The sequence below is a fragment of the Macaca fascicularis genome, chromosome 12 (assembly GCF_037993035.2).
Source record: "Macaca fascicularis isolate 582-1 chromosome 12, T2T-MFA8v1.1".
Lineage (NCBI taxonomy): Eukaryota > Metazoa > Chordata > Mammalia > Primates > Cercopithecidae > Macaca > Macaca fascicularis.
In genome coordinates this window covers 46798564-46820077 of record NC_088386.1, presented here as the reverse complement: position 1 = coordinate 46820077, position 21514 = coordinate 46798564, and the positions used below count along the sequence as shown (strand labels likewise).

The window sequence follows — 21514 nt, the reverse complement described above, 5'->3', positions numbered from 1 at the left end:
GCGAAGGGCTTTTAAAAACTGATGCTAGAAAAACTTTACTTGCTGTTGTAAAAAACCATCTGTGTGAAGTAGAAATTGGTATCAATAACATTATAGAGAATACGTTCTAAAAAGTAAAGGTAGCTGGATGTAAAATTCTGGTAGCAGTTTAATATCCTAGATGGTTAGGTTGAGGCCAGCAACTAATGAGGACAAAAGCCTTCTCTATGGGAAATTTTGGACAATTATCTGGAGAAATATTACAGTGCGCATAAACCACATTGAATTGTTTTCAAAAGTGTTGTAAAGTTTCATGTAGTAAAAAGGTTTTAGCCACATGCCCTTCAACTTCATGGCATCGAATATATAAACACAGAAGACAGCATGCATGCAAGATATGTAACTCCCTTACATGCTAATGCATGCGATTCAAAACTGTCATGACATCTAGGGCTCTGCAACTACGAGATGACTGACGTTATGAAAAGCGTAGCCCCCCGAGTATCAACACAGGAAGCGGCCACCACCTCCTATGTGTTTTCTCTTTTTGCGTTTTTTCTTTTTTAAAATCAACTCTGCTGTTGTTGCTGCTGCTTAGCAAAACGGGTAAAAACAAAATTGCAATAATTGATGAATCAGCCACAGAATCCCCAAATTTCCTGTCGAGGAATCCTCTCGGCCTCTCTCCAGCGTGCTTCCAAAAGTTGCAAAAATACGGAGGGCGTCTGGGCAGGCGCTGGCAACAGCCCTCCGGAGTCCGAGCTCCCACCCACAGGCCACGAGGTAGCAGACAGCCGGATCGGGTGGAAGGGCCGCCCTTTTCTTCGTAGCCTCCAAGGGAGCGGGAACAAAAAAACGAAACCAAAACCTGCCTGCTCGCTCCTCTCCCCATCCCCCGCGTTCCGCTGGTTGTGGGCTTCCTGCGGCCGCCGAGGGCGCGTCTCTCCTCCGCCATGGCAAGTTCCTTTTGCTTTGGATTTTGCGGAGCAGGTCCATGCCTGCACCGTCGCCATGGTCCCCTAGAAGGGCGCGGAACCGGGCGCGACGGGCCAGGGTGCAGGGCTGCGCGGGAAGGGGCGGCGCGCGGAGGGGCCCTGGGGATCCCGGAGAGCCGTCCACCCCGGCGGGCAAACTCAGGTCAGCCTCGCTGCAACTTCCCGGGTGGCGGCACTGCGTGCTCCTGAAATTCACATGCGGCGGTGCGGTGTAGGCCCGCTCCAGAAGCGCAGGACTAGGCTGCCACCTCCCGCACCCACTGCACAGGCGACGGGGACGCAGCCGTTTCCTCGAGGAGCTGCTTCGCAGGCTATTAGGGCTTAACTGTTGGCCTCCCACGCCTCGGGGGGAACAAAAGTGGACTGATTAGCCAGAAATGGAGGCCACAGTGCCTTTAGAAAAGGGCTGGTAAGAACGAGGACGCAAGTCAGGAAGACATCCTCATGTCTTATGTCTGCCTTGGTGCGAATTCTTGTCTTTTGTGGTCTTAGTTTTCCCTCTAGAGACACAAAGAACGTTTTTACTATTAGTGCTGGTGAGGAAGAAAAGTTAGCAAATTCAAAATGTAGCCTCTGTGTTTTGTTTTGTTTCCATCAATCGCATAAAAGCCTTGGCAAGGCCTTTAATTCCTGCTCTGAAATGCTAGAGTCCCGGAAATGCAAAAGCAATTGTGAGAGGCAAGTGCGTTTTTGTTGACCTCGTGGCGGTAAAGGCGTCGTCATTCAAAATGAACAACTGATTTTGAGAAAATCAATATAAACAAATGCAGTGAATGAATCTTCTTTTTCTTCCCAATGCCTTACTTACAAAAGTAAAGTTTTTCTATATACTTTTTGCTTTCTGATAAGATGGCCAAGTCTGTTATAACACAATACTGATGCAAGGAAAAGCGCCATCACCTTAGTATCTCTTGGCTAAAAGCTGCTGGTTGCAAAGTCCTTGAAAGGACTGTCTTTCTCTAGGACAATTCTTTATCTTAATCGTGGGTAGAAGAGATTAATAACCCTCATTATTCATAACTGACCTCAGTAAAATTATCTGTATTAGCCATACTTTCTCCAACCTACGAAACGAAGGACAAATACTGGCAAGTCATTGAAGTACTAATTCATTAGATGATTCATAGAAACTAGTTCTTACCAAACAAAATTTACAGCTTTATGTTTTTTTCTCCTAAAAATACTGGTTCAGGGAGAAGTTTCTTTGATTTTAAAGATAAATTACATGTAGACATTCAAATAAAGAAATACAGTATTAGTACTAATGAGGGCATGGAACTGAAGTAAGATTTCCTGAGTTTAAATTAATTGCATGTTTTTCTTGGATATTGTTGGAGTGCAGAAAAAGATCCCCTGCCGGGCGCGGTGGCTCACTCCTGTAATCCCAGCGCTTTGGGAGGCCAAGGCGGGCGGATCACGTGAGGTCAGGAGTCTCTACTAAAAATACAAAAATTAGCCGGGCGTGATGGCACCCACCTGTAGTCTCAGCTACTCGGGAGGCTGAGGTAGGAGGATCACTTGAACCCAGGAGGCGGAGGTTGCACTGAGCCAAGGTCGTGCCATTGTACTCCAGCCTGGACAACAGAGCGAGGCTCCGTCTAAAAAAAAAAAAAGACTTTGAGAGGCCAAGGGGGTTGTGGAGCACGAGGTCAGGAGTTCGAGACCAGCCTGGCCAAAATGGTGAAACCCCCGTCTCTACTAAAAATACAAAAATTAGCCGGGCATGGTGGCTGGTGCCTGTAGTCCCAGCTACTCGGGAGGCTGAGGCAGGAGAATCACTTGAACCTGGGAGGTGGAGGTTGCAGTGAGCCAAGATCACACCACTGCACTCCAGGGTGGGTGACAGAGCGAGATTCCGTCTCAAAAAAAAAAAGAAAAAAGAAAAAAGAGAAAGATCTCCCAAAAGAAATAAACACAAATGAGTGAGTGAATCTTCACTAGAAAAATAAAGTTTTTCTTTATGCCTTTTGCTTTCTGATATGATGTCCCTGCCTTTATTCTTACATTGACAGGGTTGAGCACTTCTATTTTTTTGTAGCCATATTTAAATCTTCAATATTTTTGTTTTTATTTTATTTTATTTTTTTTTGAGACAGAGTCTCACTCTGTCACCCAGGCTGGAGTGCAGTGGCACGATCTTGGCCCACTGCAACCCTCACCTCCCGTGTTCAAGCCATTCTGGTTCCTCAGCCTCTGGAGTAGCTGGGATTACAGGTGCCTGCCACCACTAATTTTTGTATTTTTAGTAGAGATGGGGTTTCACCATGTTGGCCAGGCTGATCTCAAACTTCTGACCTCAAGTGATCTGCCCACCTCAGCTTCCCAAAGTGCTGGGGTTACAGTCGTGAGCTATTGCACCTGGCCTTTTTTAAGAGTTAGCAGGTTTGTCTAAAGGTAAAAACCAATAATAATGTAAACAGTAAATATTGTTTATAGCAGGTCCCAATAGTGTGCTGTGATTACTTTTTCTCCTTTTGGTCCAATGTTATGTGTATTTTTCCTTTTCCACTTCTAGGAAAATGTTCCCAGCAAATGGGTCAAATGGATTCCCTCCCTCCCTCCCTCCCTCCCTCCCTCCCTCCCTCCCTCCCTCCCTCCCTCCCTCCCTCCCTCCCTCCCTTCCTTCCTCCCTTCCTTCCTCTTTCTCTTCTTTTCTCCTTTCTCTTTTCTTTTCTTTATTTCTCTTCTTTCTTTCTTTTCTTTTCTTTTCTTTTTCTTTCTTTCTTTCTTTCTTTTTCTTTCTCGTTCTTTCTTTCTTTTTCTTCTTTTTCTTTCTTTCTCTTTTCTTTCTTTTCTTTTTGCATTCCATGATTTTTTTTTTTTTTTGGGACAAAGTCTCCCTCTATTGCCTAGGCAGGCTGGAGTGCAGTGGTGCTCACTACAACCTTCACCTCTCAGATTCAAGCCATTCTCCTGTCTCAGCCTCCCAAGTAGTAGCTGGGACTATAGGCATGTGCCACCACGCCCAGATAATTTTTGTTATTTTTGGTAGAGATGGTATTTCACCAGGTTGGCAGGCTGTCCTCGAACTCCGCCTGCCTTGGCCTCCCAAAGTTCAGGGATTACAGGTGTGAGCCACCTTGCCCAGTCTGCATTCCATACTTTACTTAAAATCATGCAAGTACTTATGATTTTTAGGCTGGGGCCCCTTCAAATCCCATAAATGGGGGAGAACTTGCTCTGGGATATAAATGCTAGCAGATTCTCTCTGGAGTGTTCATTCAGGCTTTTTTTTTTTTTTAGACAGAACCTTGTTCTGTCACCCAGGCTGGAGTGCCGTGGTGCCATCTTGGCTCACTGCAGCCTTGAGCTCCTGGGCTCAAGTGATCCTCCGATCCTCCTATCTCCACCTCTGGAGTAACTAGCTGGGACTACAGGTGTGCACCACCACACCTGGGTAATTTTTTGTGTTTTTGGTAGAGACCGGGTTTCATCTGGATTACAGGCGCCTGCCACCACACCCAGCTTATTTGTAGTAGAGACGGCATTTCACCACGTTGACCAGGCTGGTCTAGAATTCCTGACCTCAGGTGATCCATCCGCCTCGGCCTCCCAAAGTGCTAGGATTACAGGTGTGAGCCACCGTGCCCGGGCTTCTTTTTAAAATTGTTTTACTTTCATTTTATGGGGCTCTTGGGATGGACAGGACATTGTGTGTGTGGTGTGTGTGTGTGTATGTGTGTGTATGTGTGTGTGTGGGTGCTTACACTGTCTTCCTGATCTGGTAGGTCAGAAATAGTTTCAGTGGAGTCCTATTGAATAGAGAGGCCTCTGAACTGAGGGCCCCAAATTCCTTTCTGGTCTGCTAACCATTACTGTAGCCCATGAGCTGTCCTGTCCAACCCCAGGTAACTTAGGACAGCTTATGTTTGAGCTTGGGTGGACTAACTGTATAAAAATTGGGAGAAGCTTATAAATCCATTTCCCGAAATGAGGCTGAGGGACAAATTAAAACATTTAAATAGAAGCCTTAACTGGATAATAAAAGCTCAAAGAGAATGAGCCCAAGGAAGGATTTACTTGCAGTTGATACTCTGTGTCTAGCATGGTGGCAGGGTCTGCAATAGTGTGTATTTGTTATGGCTGACTTCAGATATGTGCTGGAAGGCAGGATTTACTCCGTTGCAGTCCCTATGTTATTGCCAGGGCTTTGTTTGTTTGTTTGTTTATTTATTTAGAAACGGAGTCTCTTGCTGCCCAGGCTGGAGTGCAGTGGTATGATCTGGGCTCACTGCAACCTCCACCTCCTGGGTTCAGGTGATTCTCCTGTCTCAGTTTACCGAGTGGCTGGGATTACAGGCGCTCGCCACCACGCCCAGCTACTTTTTGTATTTTTAGTAGAGACGGGGTTTCACCATGTTGGCCAGGCTGGTCTTGAACTCCTGACCTCAGGTGATCTGCCTGCTTCAGCCTCCCAAAGTGCTGGGATTACAGGCATGAGCCACTATACATGGCCCAGGGATTTTTTTTTTTTTTTTTATGATAACTTTCCTGATTCTGACAAAGTAGGGAATGTGTTTCTTAGTCTCTCACATACTTTAGACTCTACAATGTAAAGAAAACATATAGCCACCTCCAAATACCATATTTTGTGGTTAGTTTGACTTATTTTTAATTAATAAATTTTTAAATTTATATTTTTGATCTTTTCCTTTGTAACTTCTTCCATTATTTTTAGACCTTCCTAAATCAGACAAATATTAACCAATATTTTCAACTTATTAAAAAAAGGATGGTAACTTCTTCCATTATTTTTAGGGCTTCCTAAATCAGACAAATATTAACCAGTATTTTCAACTTATGAAAAAAAGGGTGGCTGGGTGTGGTGGCTCATGCCTGTAATCCCAGCACTTTGAGCAGCTGAGGCAGCAGATCACTTGAGCTCAGGAGTTTGAGACCAGCCTGGCCAACACGGTGAAACCTTGTGTCTACTAAAAATACAAAAATTAGCTGGGTGTGGTGGTGGACACCTGCAATCCCAGCTACTTGAGAGGCTGAGGCAGGAAAATTGCTTGAACCCAGGAGGCAGAGGTTGTAGTGAGCTGAGATCACGCCACTGCACTCCAGCCTGGGTAACAGGGACTCCATTTCAAAAAAAAAAAAAAAAAAAAAAAAAAAAAAAAAAAAAAAGAAAGGTTTAATTTTTACATTTAACTCTTAAATTCATACAGAGTTTATGTTGGTATATGGTGTGAAGCAAGGATTTACTCCCCTATACCCCTTTTAAAAAGTATCTAAACAGCTGCACCAGTACTTTTATAGAATCAGATATTCTCTCTACTGAAGTGTGATGTCACCTTTATTACGTAGAGTCTTGTATTTTTAAAGAATAACCTACTGTTTCTCTTACAGGCATCAGTTTTGAATGTCAAGGAATCCAAAGCTCCTGAAAGAACGGCTGTAGTTGCTGGTCTTCCAGTTGGCCTTTTTAGTGATCAATTATTGGCCCTATTAGTAAAGAACCACTTCCAAGACATTAAGAATGAGGGTGGAGATGTTGAAGACGTGATATATCCGACAAGAACCAAGGGAGTTGCATATGTAATATTCAAAGAAAAAAAAGGTATTTCTAAATCAAATTTTTGTAATTTTAGAAATACTTCTTCAATGAAATTTAAAAATTACATTTTATTAAAATGATCCACAGAACTGGTAAATTTTAAAGTAGCTTTTTTTTCTTTTTTTTTTGTTTTGAGACAGTCTCACTCTGTTGCCCAGGTTAGAGTGCAGTGGTGTGATCTCAGCTCACTGCAACCTCCACCTCCCAGGTTCAAGTGATTCTCCTGCCTCAGCCTGCTGAATAGCTGGGATTACAGGAGGTGTCCACCATCACACCCAACTAATTTTTGTATTTTTAGTAGAGACGGAGTTTCACCATGTTGGCCAGGTTGGTCTCAAACTCCTGACCTCAAGTGAGCTGCCTGCCTTGGCCTCCCAAAGTACTGGCATTACAGGCGTGAGCCACCACGCCTGGCTGAAGTAACTTTTTTTTAAAAAAATATTTTATTGTGAATATACAAATGGCATGATACTGCTTTAGGAAGAAAAGATATGAAAATGGCTCATGATAAAGTTGCTAGTGACTGGCAAATTCTTGAAAACTTTTTTCTGAATTTTGAATCTGTCTGTATCTTGGGGTGAAAGTGTTACATTTTATTGTAGAAAACCTGTAAAATACAGACAAAATGGAGAAAAACCCCATAAAGATGATATATAATCTCATAAACGAGATGACTACTTTGGGAATTTTCAGGTGGCCTCAACTATATATTTTAGAATAAGTAGATATTCTAATATCGTATCTGCCTCATTACTGGCAAAGTTGAATTGAGAAGTATGGCTTGACTCTGAGATCAGATTGAGTCATTCTGCTCCCTGCACCCAATTCCTGACTTAGATGGTGAGGAAACTGGGTTGGCAGAGCACACACACCCCTTCAGCCTCATGGAACGGGCAACCTTCTTTACAACTTAGTGGCTGGCAGAAAATACATTGCCAGAGAAAAACAAGTCTCCATGCCAGGCTCTTGGAGGTGAACATACCACATGGGGGTAGGAGCAGAGGAAGAGACCTTGCTTTGCTTGAGGGAAGACAGAGTCCAGAGAAAGATCCAAGGCACTATGGATTTTCAGTACCTTTAGCTGTCACCATTAATTAAGTCATTTCTTCTCAATGGGGATGTTCAGGTAAGGGAGGGCAGGAGGGGTCTCGGGGGCTCAGTGGCTCAGTATTTCTCTAAGGAGATGGTAGTGTTTTTGAAAGTTAATATTTTATATGTTGAATTGGCAACTCAGAGAGAGATTGAGAGGGAGAGATTGGCCTTGGTCATTCATTCATAAATATTTTCTGAGTACCTATTATTTACCAGGCAACATGCTAGGTCTTGAGGATACAGCAATGAGTGAAATAGGCAGAGTCTTTTTTTCTTGAAATGTACATCTGGACAGATTTTAAACAAATGAATCTATAATATGTTGGGTGCTTTATTTATATACAACTTAGATATTTGTTTATTTAAATATTTTTATTTATGATTATATATTCATAAATAATAAGTGCTACGACAAGATATAAAGAAGAATAAAGGGATAGAATATGATGGAAAGTGCTGTTTTAGATGACTAGGAAGGGAAATGCTCTGTTTAGATGACATTTGAGCAGAAGCCAAGTAAGGGAATGATTCATGCAGATAAGCAGGGAGAACATTCTAGGCCAAGGGAAGGACTGGTAATTCTGTGAGTGGGGAGCATGCTGGGTGTGTGGAAGAACAGCAAGGAGGCCTGTGTGGCTGGAGTGGAATGAGCTGGGGGATAGTGATAGGAAATGTGGTTAGATGGGGAGCTGGGGCCAGTTTATGCTCAGTAATTGCTGAATCATGGCAAGGTGTCTGGGATTTTATTCTGGGTGACAGGGAAGGTTTCAAGCAGGGGATTGACAAGATTGGACTGCCTTTTCTTAAATGAGCAACCTAGCGGGTGTTTGAAGAAGACGAATTACTATTCATCGTTGGTTTTGATAGGGCAGTAGCAGGGCAGGTGATAAGAACTGGTGGGTATTCGGGACATGTTAATGGATTAAATGTCATTTTCTGCGGTAGAGAACACTGGGGATAGAATACATTTGGAAGGGAGATAGTTATCAAGAGTTCAGTTTGGGTCAATGAGATGCCTATTAGGATAATGAGGTAGAGAGTTCTATAGGCAGAAGGGAGAAAGATGGAGGCTGAAGATAGAATTCTGAAAACGATTCATGTAGAGATGGTGTCTAAAGCCATGGAGATTGTTGAGATCACCTAGGGAATGGGTATAGGTTAGCAAAGAAGCATGAGGCCTGAGGTCCAGGTCTTGCCAGCATCTAGAGAATGGGAAGAGAGGAGGATTAGGAAGGAGACTCAGCAGGTCAGCCAGTGAATTGGGAGGAAAACCAGAATAGTATAACTTGAATCAAGAATGTAAAGTCTTCTTGTGAGTTAACAGAGATGGGGATATACCTTTATTTTTTTTATTCATGCATATAATGCCTTGTGTGTTTTATAACATGTGATTTGGATCATACTTACACATAAAATGAACTTTAATGAGTTAAAGTGCAACAAAAAAGTGATCTGAATGTTGAATTTAGAGGAAAAATGTAGAAAAAAGCTTAGACATTCTTGTATAATTGAATATGCCTATTTTATTAAAAAATTATTAGTGTATCGTGCCATAAACACTTTTGATGCCAGTGTTTCCACTTAGTTGCAGAGAATGTCATCAGACAAAAGAAACACCGGCTAGCAAGGAAGGCTAGACATGCTGAACTCACAGTCTCTCATTTTAGTGACAAGGTAAGGTGTGATGCTGAAGGTGTACTGATAGTCCTGTATCCCATTTCTTCTTTGAAGTTTTTCTTACGGCAGGAGACACAAAGTGCTCTCACTCCATGACTTCTAGGAAAGAAAATGCAAACTCCCTGAGTCAGTGTTAAAGGCCAACCCTGGCCCTTGAAATTTTGGTTATCGCCTTATCTGTTTTTATCTTTCTATGTGTGTCACTTAATGTTTTATTTTACAAAATGTGTATTTTTTGAGACAAGGTCTTGCTCTGTCACCTAGGCAGTGGCATACTCTTGGCTCACTCTAACCTCTGCCTCTTGGGGTCAGGTGATTCTCCTGCCTCAACCTCCCGAGTAGCTGGGACTATAGGTGTGCACCACCAGGCCTGGCTAATTTTTGCAGTTTTTGTAGAGACAGGGTGTCCCTATGTTGCCCAGGCTGGTCTTAAACTCCTGGACTCAAGCAATCCTCCCACCTCAGCCCCACAAAGTGCTGGGATTACGGGGGTGAGCCACCACGCCCAGCCTCACTTAATGCTTTTAAAGTGATGGTAAGCTCTTATACTGTCATGGATGATGGCAGGTACCAACCTAAAGGCTTATTTTGGGAAAACACAATTAGAATGAACATTAAAAAGAAGCTTTGAAGAGACAGGAAATAAGAAAAAGAGGAAAAAGTTAAAATACAAAGCAATGGTTTACTAACTTGATTCTGTAAGACACTCAGAATTGTATGCAGCCATCTGATGAACTTTAGACTGGGAGTGGGAATGACTCTTGGGGGACCCCTATCCAAGCAGAACCAGAGCAATTTATATGTATGGTTCTGCATAAAACTGTTTCAAAAAAAAATTCTGCCTCTAAAAATTATTTGAGCACCTCTGTTTTGGGGTATGTGGTGAGGGAGTGTGAATCCCAAATTGAACAAAATGGGATCACTTTGATGGGCTGCCCTGGTACAAGAAGTCAGGAAGTCTGGGGCAGGCACCTGGGGCCTGGTTTAGTGCAATTTCTGCAGAGACAAGAAAATGGCAGAAAAGAACATGTTTATGTAGTCTCTCCCACGAGGCAGTACTGTTTTCATTTCTCTCTTTTTAATTTTAGATCTTCAGCTCTGTAAATGCCATCCTTGATCTTTCTGTTTTTGGGAAAGAAGTTACTCTAGAAACTCTGGTAAAGGACCTGAAAAAAAAAATCCCGAGTTTAAACTTCAGTCCTTTGAAACCCAATGGAAGAATCTCCGTGGAAGGATCATTTCTGGCTGTCAAGAGGCTCAAAGAATCTTTGCTAGTAAGAGCATGTTCTCTCCTAGAAAAAGACAGAAATTTTACTAGTGAGGGAAGAAAGTGGAATAGACAAAATCCCCAAAGGGGTCTACAGAGAAGTAATAACCCTTTGGCATCAGTCAGGACTTTAGTACCTGAGACTGCTAGAAGTGGAGAAATGCTTGTGCTTGACACAGATGTTTTTCTTTACCTGCACCACAAGTGTAGATCTTACGAAAGCACACTGAAAAAATTCTGCATTCTGAGTCAGGAGAAAGTGGATGGTGAAATCACCACAATTTGTCTAAAAAACATTCAAGTTGGTTCTCAGCCAAACAATGCAAAACATGTAAAAGAGCTCATTGAGGAATGGTCACATGCTCTTTACTTAAAGCTTAGAAAAGAGACATTTATTTTGGAAGGAAAGGAAAAGAAAGAGAAAAGAATGATCAACTGGGCATGTGAACAATTAAGTTCGAGATACCCTGAAGTCCTGATTAACTTTTATAGGACACACGTTGACATTATAGGATCTTCTTCTGACACTTACCTGTTTAAAAAAGGGGTCATGAAATTAATAGGGCAAAAGGTTAGTTAATGAAATCTCAGCAATATAGTCATAAGGGCTGCTTTCCCTTGCTGAGCAGTGACCATTGCCATGAATGAGGCTAGCTTTACACACCCTATCTCATTAATCCTTATGCTCATCCTTCATTGTCAGTGTTGACTATTCTCATGTTATAGTGGAAGAAACTAGGATTTGGAAAAGTTAAAACACTTTTCTGAAGTTATCCAGTTGACAAGGAATGAGGCTGTGGCTTAGCCCAGTCTATCTGATTATACAGATAATATCTAAGGAATAAAACTTTGAAAAAAAAATCACCAAACTTTTTTTTTGTTTGTTGTTTGTTTTTGAGACAGAGTCTTGCTCTGTCACCCAGGCTGGAGTGCAGTGGCGTTATCTCGGCTCACTGCAACCTCCGCCTCCTGGGTTCACACCATTCTTCTGCCTCAGCCTCCGGAGTAGCTGGGACTACAGGCACCCGCCACCACGCCCGGCTCATCTTTTTGTATTTTTTTAGTAGAAACGGGGTTTCACCGTGTTAGTCAGGATGGTCTCGATCTCCTGACCTCATGATCTGCTCTCCTTGGCCTCCCAAAGTGCTGGGATTACAGGCGTGAGCCACCGTGACCGGCAAACTCACCAAACTTTGAGGGAATCTTACTTTCTCTGTAACTCCAAATTATTAGAAAATAATATTTATTAAAAAGTAACTTTAACATATGAGAGGTTTGAAAGGTGATTATTATGCTATGGGCAATTTCTTAACGTTTACAGTTTGTGTTTACTCCATGTAGAATTAGAATACTGGCAAAAATCACTGGGGAAACTACTTAGGTGGAAAGCATATCTGATGCAGGTAATCATTATTTGACTAAATTCTATTGTTTCAAGGCTGCTGGCCACATAGGATGTTTTTACTACTACTTTTTTAGCCTAAGTGCTTACATAAATTGGTGATTCTCTTATAATTGTTCTCTTATAATTGTGATTCTCATATGAATTGAGTCATTCTTGTCACACCCAACTAAAACAGAGTCAAGAAGCTAGGGGGAAAAAGTACTTGACACACATAATATTTCTCAAAGAATATAATTCTCTGTGAGCCTGGCTACTGAAACTACTTGCTGTAACCTGAGACCAGTTTTGTCTATAGCTGTTGAGATAACTTGCTGTAACTCTAGGACTAATTTTGCCTATGGCCATTGCTCACCAGTTGGAACTTGCCAGCTCCCTAGAGCTTTACTAATACCAATGAGCTTTCTCTTAAGACCACAAGTAACATTCTTCGTTTAAAATAAAACCCTCAACCTTCTCTTTGTTGAACACACTAAAGATCACCTAGAATTGAAATTCTTCCTTCTCAAATAAAACACTAAATTTAGACTTTTGTGTCTACATTTTCATTTTGACTTTGACATACATGGTGTCAGAAGTGAGATACAAAGCTGACTCACCTCAGGGAGAATCACTGGCCTTTGGGGCTATGGCATGAGGTACCCGTGTTGGGGCCCTTTGAACCCCCCACACCCCCACGACTTTCACAGGTCATCCTTTCTCCTCCCAATGAGTATCTCTAGGATAGAACTCTCAAATATGGTTTGAGTTCTGTTTTATTTAGGATATGATTAGGGAGAGGTTGTTCCCCCTCTTGTTTGGTAGATCTGTTGGGTAGAATTATTTTCCCCCAGTTGACCTCAGCTGCAAGGTTTGGACCTTGAGGCTTGGATGAGGGAATTTTTCCCTTTCTTTGGAGAAGGCTTATCATTCTTACTGGTAAGCATGTATTTTATTTTCTGTCTGGGCTTTTATTTAATTGGCGTTTGTGTATTCAGTGCTTGCATTTACTTGGGTTTTGCATAGTTGGCATTAAATCAGAGCACCCACGAAATGAGCTCTCAAAGTTCAAAGTCATGCCAGAATATTTTCTAGAACTCCAGCTAGAAACATATTCAAACATTACAGGGATCATTTAGTCTGTTGTTCTTAAAACTGAACTAAAAGATGGAGGCTATAAAATCATATACTCCAAATAAGATATGCATATTTCATTGATATCTTGAGGCTAAAAAAAATTAAAACAAAATACATTCAGGATGCAAATAATTGCCTTGTTAAAAAATACTGTCTCAAAGGTGGCTGGAACTTTTTCTTTTCCTGACCTTTCACCTCCCCTTCTTACAATATCCCCACTTTATCCTTCTCTAAACAGCTATTCTAACATACTACATAAAAAACAAAAACACTTGAAAACCAGCAGATATAAAAGAAAGTCATTTTGACCTTCCTACTGTTTTTTTTTTTTAAAGCAAAGATGAAATTCCCATGTAAAACCTTCCTCCCTATACAAAAAAGAATGGCAACATTCTTATCTTCAACAACAAAGAATTGAGTCCAAGAAAATACTGTATAAACCTTGTTAAAAATCACTGTTGTCTTTTGGTCCTACTCACATAATTCAGCACACTTTCACAGTTAACTATTCTTTGTTCAATTCAGTGCATTGGTGAGTGACTCAAACTGCTTTATCCCAAATTTGATTCACAACCTTTATAAGATTGCCTATTAAAAAAGCTTAAAGCTTATCCTTAGCCCATTTTGTCAGAAAAATAATTTGCGTCTAATCATTTTTATAAACTGGTGAATTTTTTTGTGTTTTACTATATCACGACTAAAATTCTAAAATAAAAGTTCTGATATCTTTATATGTATGTATATGTGTTTAAATATGTTTATGTGTATGTACATATATTATGTTATATGTTGTATCTACATAAAACCTGGTGTAGTCAGCCAGAAATCCCTTAAGAAATTTTATTCTGATTTGTTTAAATAAATTAGCACTCATATAAAATGTATAGTAATTAACTCCCGGTTTTTTTTAGTTGATGTGGCTTAAGTAAATCTTTGATAAATTAATTGGTTTTAAAATTGTGGATAAAATAAAATTAGAAATGTCTTCAAAATTGTCAGCATACATTTTTATCTGGGTTTACTGGTCAGATAGTTTTATATTTGCCTCTGCTAGATGTTTTAAAGTCATAAAGCCTAAAACAAAATTATCTTTGTTTATATAGTTTTAAAATAAATATGATTAATATTGTTGATGTAATAAAAATAGCTATAACTTTTCTGAGTTATCAACAGGGTGGCTGTTTTTAACTTTAAGGTTCTTACTTAAACCTTAATATCAATATAAACCCTTGATGGTAACAGTCTATAAAACTGATTAATAAAAGAAATGACTAGTTCTATCTCAATTTTCATAAATTTAGGAATAATAATTGAGAAATAAATAAATATTATAAATGAAATAAACATTTATAAATGAGCTTTTCATGTAATTTTAAAATGTTAAAATTATGTTAAATGATACTTATTAAATGTCTGGATCATATCCCAATTTAAAAATAAAAAACAAATTGCTAAATACATAGACGTTTGTTCTTGGCTTCTTAGGTTTTATAAAAGGACTAAAAGTATTTAGGTCTATTAATCAAAATATAAATTTAGGAAAATACAATTGATATAGTAAAAAAACTTATATGGTAAATTTTTATCCTAAGATAAAATAATTGGTTGTTAAAATTTTTATTTTTTATTTTTATTCTTTGAGAGAGTTTTGCTCTTATTGCCCAGGCTAGAGTGCAATGGTGTGGTCCCAGCTCACTGCAACTTCACCTCCTGGGTTCAAGCAGTTCTCCTGCCTCAGCCTCCCAAGTAGGTGGGATTACAGGCACCTGCAACCACACCCGGCTAATACATTTTTTTTTTTTTTTTTTTTTTGAGGCAGAGTCTCGCGCTGTCACCCGGGCCGGAGTGCGGTGGCGCGATCTTGGCTCACGGCAACCTCTGCCTCCTGGGTTCAAGCAATTCTCCTGCCTCAGTCTCCCTAGTAGCTAGAATTACAGGCGTGCACCACCACGCCCGGCTAATTTTTGTACTTTTAGTAGAGAGGGGGCTTTCACCATGTTGGCCAGGCAGGTCTCAAACTCTTGACCTCAAGTGATCCACCCACCTTGGCCTCCCATCTTCCTGGAACTTTTTGAAACAACAAGAACTCAAGGTGCAACAATTACAGGTGGATACTTTTTCATAGCACATACCCCCCAAAACCTGGGCATCCTGGATTACATAATGAGCTCCTTCTTGGATTATTTGCAAGAGTCTTCTACGTGGGCCTTGTATACCACTACCAAGTTCCCTGTACACCACTACCAAGTTCATGTGTTTGACGTGATTCCTGGTATCTGGGAGGCTTAGACTGGAGGTCTGGTGTTAATTGACTCACTCTGAAAGTTGACTGCAATATTTAATATTTAATTAAATATTTAAATTAAATAATTTATTTTAATAAATCATTTTATTAAATAATATTAATCTTATATTGTCTTTTTTACCCATTTATAGCATGTATTTTCTGAAAGATATAGCTTGTTCATAACCATAAAAATGTAGTATTTCATTATGTATTCACTGACACTCTTTGGTTTTTTAAAAAATGTCTGTTTTTAGATTTGAGTAACTTTCTTTCCCTTCTCCTGAGGACTAAGGTCTGATTTTGTATCTTGCCCAAATTCTTGTCGAAGGGGTCTGGGGAGTCATGCCCTACAAACCATAAACTCTCATCAGATGGGTTTTATTTAACCCTGTATATTGTGACTTGCTTTCTAATCTGGCATGACAAGGAAGAAAATAAAAATGTTTTACCCCAACATATATTTCCTTGCCATAACTGGAAATTGCCCTGCAAAGTCTCTTGTGGGAAAAATCCACATTCTATAGAGAATCCCTTTCCCCCTTTGTTTTCCTTCTTCCTTTCCAGATCTAGGAGACAATCAACTAAGAGCCAGGCACCGTTTTAAGTCCAGTAAGAAACATTTTACAACCTGCTCTCTCTGAAGTCTGCTATCTGAGAGCTTCCTCTGCACAATAAAACTTGGTCTCCACAATCCTTTATCTTAACTGGAACATTTCCTTTCTATTGATCCCAGGTCTTCAGATAAAGTCATCCAACTGTCAACCAGAAAATGTTTAAATTTACCTGTAGCCTGGAAGCCCCCACTTTGAGTTGTCCTGCCTTTCTGAACCAAACCAATGTATTTCTTAAATGTCTCATGCCTTCCTAAAATGTGTAAAACTAAGCTGTACCCTGACCACGGTGGGTACATGTTCTCAGGACCTCCTGAGGGCTGTGTCACAGGCCATGGTCACTCATATTAGGCTCAGAATAAATCTCTTCAAATATTTTACAGAGTTTGACTCTTTGTCAGTACCCCCAAAGCTAGTAAGCATCATTTACTTACAGGCAGTCCTGTGTGTTAGAAGGATACCGCCTATATGGCAGTCAGAGCAGAGTGGCTGAGGGCATGGGTTTTGTAGCTTGATAGATCTGAGGCTGAATTTTGGCAACACTGCTTACTGACTTTTGACTTCCATTGCACATGTATAAAATGGGGATAATAGCTACTGTTAGAAGCGTGTGAACCAGAACAACTCCATCTTGAATAGGAGCTGGGTGAAATGAGGCTGAGACCTACTGGGCTGCATTCCCAGATGGGTAAGGTATTCTAAGTCACAGGATGAGACAAGAAGTTGGCTCAAGATACATGTCATAAAGTCCTTGCTGATAAAACAGGTTGCAGTAAAGAAACCGGCTATAACCCACCAAAACCAAGATGGTGATGAGAGTGACCTCTGGTGATCCTCACTGCTACACTCCCACCAGCGCCCTGACAGTTTGCAAATGCCATGGTAATATCATAAAGTTACCCTATATGGTCTAAAAAGGGGAGGCATGAATAATTCACCGCTTGTTTAGCATATCATCAAGAGATAATCAGAAAAATGGGCAACCAGCAGCCCGGACTGTCTGTGAAGTAGCCATTCTTTTATTCCTTTACTTTCTTAATAAACTTGTTTTTGCTTTACTTTATGGACTCACCCTAAATTCTTTCTTGCACGAGATCCAAGAACCCTTTCTGGGGTCTGGATCTGGACCTGAAAGGACACAAAGATAGATGTGTACCCGCCCCCCACCCGCTACACCCTTGTTCTGCTCTCTAATCTTTGCACATACCAGAGATTTCGTAAGTTCTGTGAGTACCTGGTTTTCTGCACGTACCAGAGATTTTGTTTTGCACATACCAGAGATTTTGTAAGTTCTGAGGCAAGGTCACAAGACGTGTTTAAGTAAGATAAACTCTTGCTGCCATAAACCTGCTCTCCCGCCTCAAAGTTTGAACCAAAATATCAGAAATGGCGGGAACCAATCATAGTTAGCCAAATCGCCTTGTTCAAACACTAGCCAATCATATATCTGATTTGTATAATAACTCTATGCCCACTTTTCTTAGACTATATAACACTGCTCGGAGCTCAGTGGGGGAGCTCTCCTGCCCGTCTCGTTTCACGAGCGAGGGAGAGTTCCAGGTTCGAACCTGTAATAAAGATCCTTGCTGCTTAGCTTTGACTCTGGACTCTAGTGGTCTTCTTCGGGGAATAAACGGTCTGGGCATAACAGACCCCTTTCCTGTAACACTATTACCTCATCAGATTTTGTGACAATCAGGTGAAGTTCTCCGCCTGGGGCTGGACTCTTTGTATAACTAACGGTGGCCGTTCCTCTAATTCCTGCCAGTCAAGGGAGAGAAAGTGATGCAGTTCACAGTAAGAAGGGAAGGCGATTTGCTTTTGCTTCAGGCCTTTTTCTGTAGTAGAAAAACGGGAAGACCATGCTTGACATTACAAATCTCTTATCCCACAGACACAGAGGTATAACTGAAGCAGGGTTCGTTGTTTCACAACAAGGTTTTGAGAGGGAATATCAGAATTCCATCCTGATGTTTTTCATGCCATAGGGCAGAGGGAGTGGTTTGTGTCCTGGTGGAAGACAATAGGCGACTCCGGCTTTTGAGAGGGCAGAGCTCTGGCTTTATTATGTTAAGGAACCGCCGGGTTCTTCTTTAGTCTGGAGCATCTTAAAGGAACCACGGAGATAGCTCTATGTAGTGCCTCTAGGAGTGTGGATCAGAAATTCGGTTTTCGAATTTCTCCTCTGATTTATTTTTTAAAGCAGGGTCAGAGTTGGACTTCTGCGGTTGGCTGTATATTGTAAACCATGCCACATGGTCAGAAAATTGCTTCAACCCTTTTAACTGATCCATTCTGTTTCACCACTGTCAAAAGACAAAGTGACAACAAATTTAGTTGAAGTTCTTAATTGGCTTTTATTTGCAATTCTAAAATTGGGCAACACTGCGTTCTATAAGATAGAATGAGTGTTTTGATGAGCTGTGCAGACAAGGTTGGCTTTATAGACATAACAGGGCTGAAGAGAGCAGAAAGAGACAACAAAAAGTGGACTGCTTGATTCAAAGTTACTTTTCGTGTAAGGGTGAAAGCAGAGGGCACTTCTTTATCCTGCTGGCTGAAATTGTTTGGGGATTTGGCTGTTTTCTTTCTTCTGATTTCTCAGTTCAGAGAAACAACTGAGTTTCAGGTTAGTAGCGTAAACGTTAGTAAAGTAGTCACTTTAGCATGAGTGACTCCATTTTGGTTTGGTCTGTTGGGTCTAGTGCAAGAGCTCAGTCCAAACCAATGGCCTCCTATAAATTTTATTTCAAACCACACTGGGGCACAAGATAAGGTCAGTCTTTTTAAATATTTAAATGAGTGACCCTAATCCTTATTATTTTTTTTTCTTTTCCGTTTTAAGGTGGCTTTTTTCTTTCTTTCTTTCTTTTTTTTTTGATTCTCTCTCTAACTCCCAGGGATACTTACTCAGCAGAGGGTGTCAGGCCTAAAGGAAAGAAACCTGTTAAACTTGCCCAGTTTGCCATGGGAACCCATCCTGTTTAACAAGTTGTCTCCAGTGGTCTGTCATTTTAGTGCAGTCCTTGTCATCATGCTGACCAAGTCCTGTGGCCATTGCTGATGGCAGTACTTTCCACAGGTGAAAAAAGAAGAGTCTGCCCAGTTAGACTCAGCCGTGTTCATTACATAGCGAGGTAGGCCAGCTCCTGGGAACGCACATCCTTAGGGACAGAGCCCTCTCCTCTTACAGAGTTGGCCCTCATTATTCACGGATTCCACGTTTAGACGTCTGCTTACTTGCAAACATTTATCAGTAAGCCCCACTCCATGTGCACAAAATGGCAAAAAATTTGAACCACCTGTATGTTCCCAGGTGTGACCTTCCTGTTTCAGCTCTCTTATTGTAAACAGGTGTCTCTTTTGAGGTCTATTTAATGATGCATTTTCCATGTTTTTATTTATTTTTTATTTTTAGAGACAGGGTCTTGCTCTGTTGCCTAGGCTGGAATGCAGTGGCGTGATCATGGTTTATTCGGTTCAAACACTAAGCTTGGGCTCATTCTAAAGAGCAAAATCACCAACTAAATGCACAAAAATGTAGGGCAGGTGTGGTAGCTGAAGCCTGTAATCCTAGTGCTTTAGAACACTGGGGTGGGAGGCTGAGGTGGGAGAATCGCTTGAAGCCAGGAGTCTGAGACCAGCCTGGGCAACAAAGTGAGACCCCCATCTCTACAAAAAATAAAAAATAAATTAGCTGGGCATGGTGGCACACACCTTTAGTCCTAGCAATTTAAGAGGCTGAGGCAGGAGGATCCCTTGAGCCCAGAAGTTCAAGCCATTTTTTTTTTTTTTAAGACAGAGTTTCACTCTTGTTGCCCAGGCTGGAGTGCAATGGCGCGATCTCGGCTCACTGCAACCTCTGCCTCCTGGGTTCAAGCAGTTCTCCTGCCTCAGCCTCCTGAGTAGCTGGGATTATAGGTGCCCACCACCATGCCTGGCTAATTTTCATATTTTTAGTAGAGACAGCAGGGTTTCACCATGTTGGCCAGGTCCTCAGGTGATCCACCTGCCTTGGCCTCCCAAAGTGCTGGGATTAAAGGTGTGAGCCACTGCACCTGGCTGAGTTCAGGTCATTTTTAAAAGGTACATTCCTGAAAGAAGAAATAAAGCTCAATTGAAGTTGAGAGTGAGGCCAGGTGTGAATTTGGCAGTCTCTTGACACAGCTGAAAAAATTTCTTACACGTGCGAGAAACCAGTCTTGAAAAGCTATGTTATTGCTATCCTGAGAATTTCTATATAAGGGACTTTGGGTGTGTTCCTGAGATGAAACTCATTTACACCTGGCCTCACTCTCCACTTCAATTCGGCTTTCTTTCAGGAATGCACCTTTTAAAAATGGCTTGAATTCCTGGGCTCAAGGGATCCTCCTGCCTCAGTCTCTTAAGTTGCTAGGACTATAGGTGTGCCACCATGCCCAGCTAATTTATTTTTTATTTTTTGTAGAGATGGGGGGTTTCACTTTGTTGCCCAGGCTGGTCTTAGACTCCTGGCCTCAAGCGATTCTCCTACCTCATCCTCCCACCCCAGCCTTCTAAAGCACTGGGATTACGGACTTGAGCCACCACACCTGCCCTACATTTTTGTGCGTTTAGTTGGTGATTTTGCTGTTTAGAATGAGCCCCAAGCTTAGTGTTTGAAGTGTTTTCTAGAGTTCCTAAGTGTGAGAAGACTGGGATGTGCTTTACAGAGAAAATACATATATTAGATAAGTTTCTTCTAGGCATGAGTTTCAGTGCTGTTGGCTGTGAGTTCCTTGCTAATTAATCAACAGTATATATTAAATAAGGTGTCTTTAAACAGAAATACACACCAAACAAGGCTATGTATTGATTGATTAATGAAAATGTGACCAGAGGCTTGTGGGAACCTAATCTTCTATTTCTCCTGAGAGTGATGGTTTAATATTTGTGGATTCGTTATTCTCGAAAACTTTATAGGACACAACTGTCAACAATCAGCAACATATACAGCCATTTCCCTAAGGTGACCCAATAATGCCAGAGAGGATGAGTCAGAAATTCTTTCTGTATGAATTTGTGGAAGGACCAGACTCTCCTAGTTCCTAGTTTCTACTTTTTTTTTTTTTTTTTTTTGTGATGGAGTCTTGCTCTGTCACCCAGGCTAGAGTTCAGTAGCACAATCTCGGCTCATTGCAACCTCCACCTCCTAGGTTCAAGTGATTCTCCTGTCTCAGCCTCCCTAGTAGCTGGGACTACAGGTGCATGCCACCATGCCTGGCTAATATTTTTTGTGTTTTCAGTAGAGATGGGATCTCACCTTGTTGGCCAGGCTGGTCTTGAACTTCTGACCTCAGGTGATCCACCTGCCTCGGCCTCCCAAAATCCTGGGATTACAGATGAACCACTGTGTCCAGCCTCTCCTAGTTTCTAAAAGACTATCCCTATTCCTCTTGCTGTTTTTCTGTGGCCTGGTACTTACCTGTGTTCCCTAAACAAGGAGACTCTGTCCCCTTTGTCACTGCCATTAGCTGGGGAGGGGTGGCAGTGATATGGCATAAGGTGGA

The 21514-nt window shown here is 41.3% G+C and overlaps 1 protein-coding gene across 1 annotated transcript; it reads left to right on the top strand.

Moving 5' to 3' along the window:
* The first annotated feature begins 793 nt into the window (after positions 1 to 793).
* Positions 794 to 14544, top strand: RBM43 (RNA binding motif protein 43). The gene is made up of 4 exons (XM_005573141.4): positions 794 to 935; positions 6327 to 6537; positions 9212 to 9300; positions 10392 to 14544. Exons 1-4 carry the CDS (start codon positions 933 to 935, stop codon positions 11148 to 11150), a joined length of 1062 nt encoding a protein of 353 aa, XP_005573198.3. The 5' UTR covers positions 794 to 932; the 3' UTR covers positions 11151 to 14544.
* Positions 14545 to 21514: the final 6970 nt, after the last annotated feature.

Excerpts from the sequence above, each read along its gene's own strand:
- RBM43 (XM_005573141.4), top strand. Across the intron at positions 6,538-9,211 it reads AATATTCAAAGAAAAAAAAG|TTGCAGAGAATGTCATCAGA; the intron begins GTATTTCTAAAT and ends GTTTCCACTTAG. Across the intron at positions 9,301-10,391 it reads TCTCTCATTTTAGTGACAAG|ATCTTCAGCTCTGTAAATGC; the intron begins GTAAGGTGTGAT and ends TTTTAATTTTAG.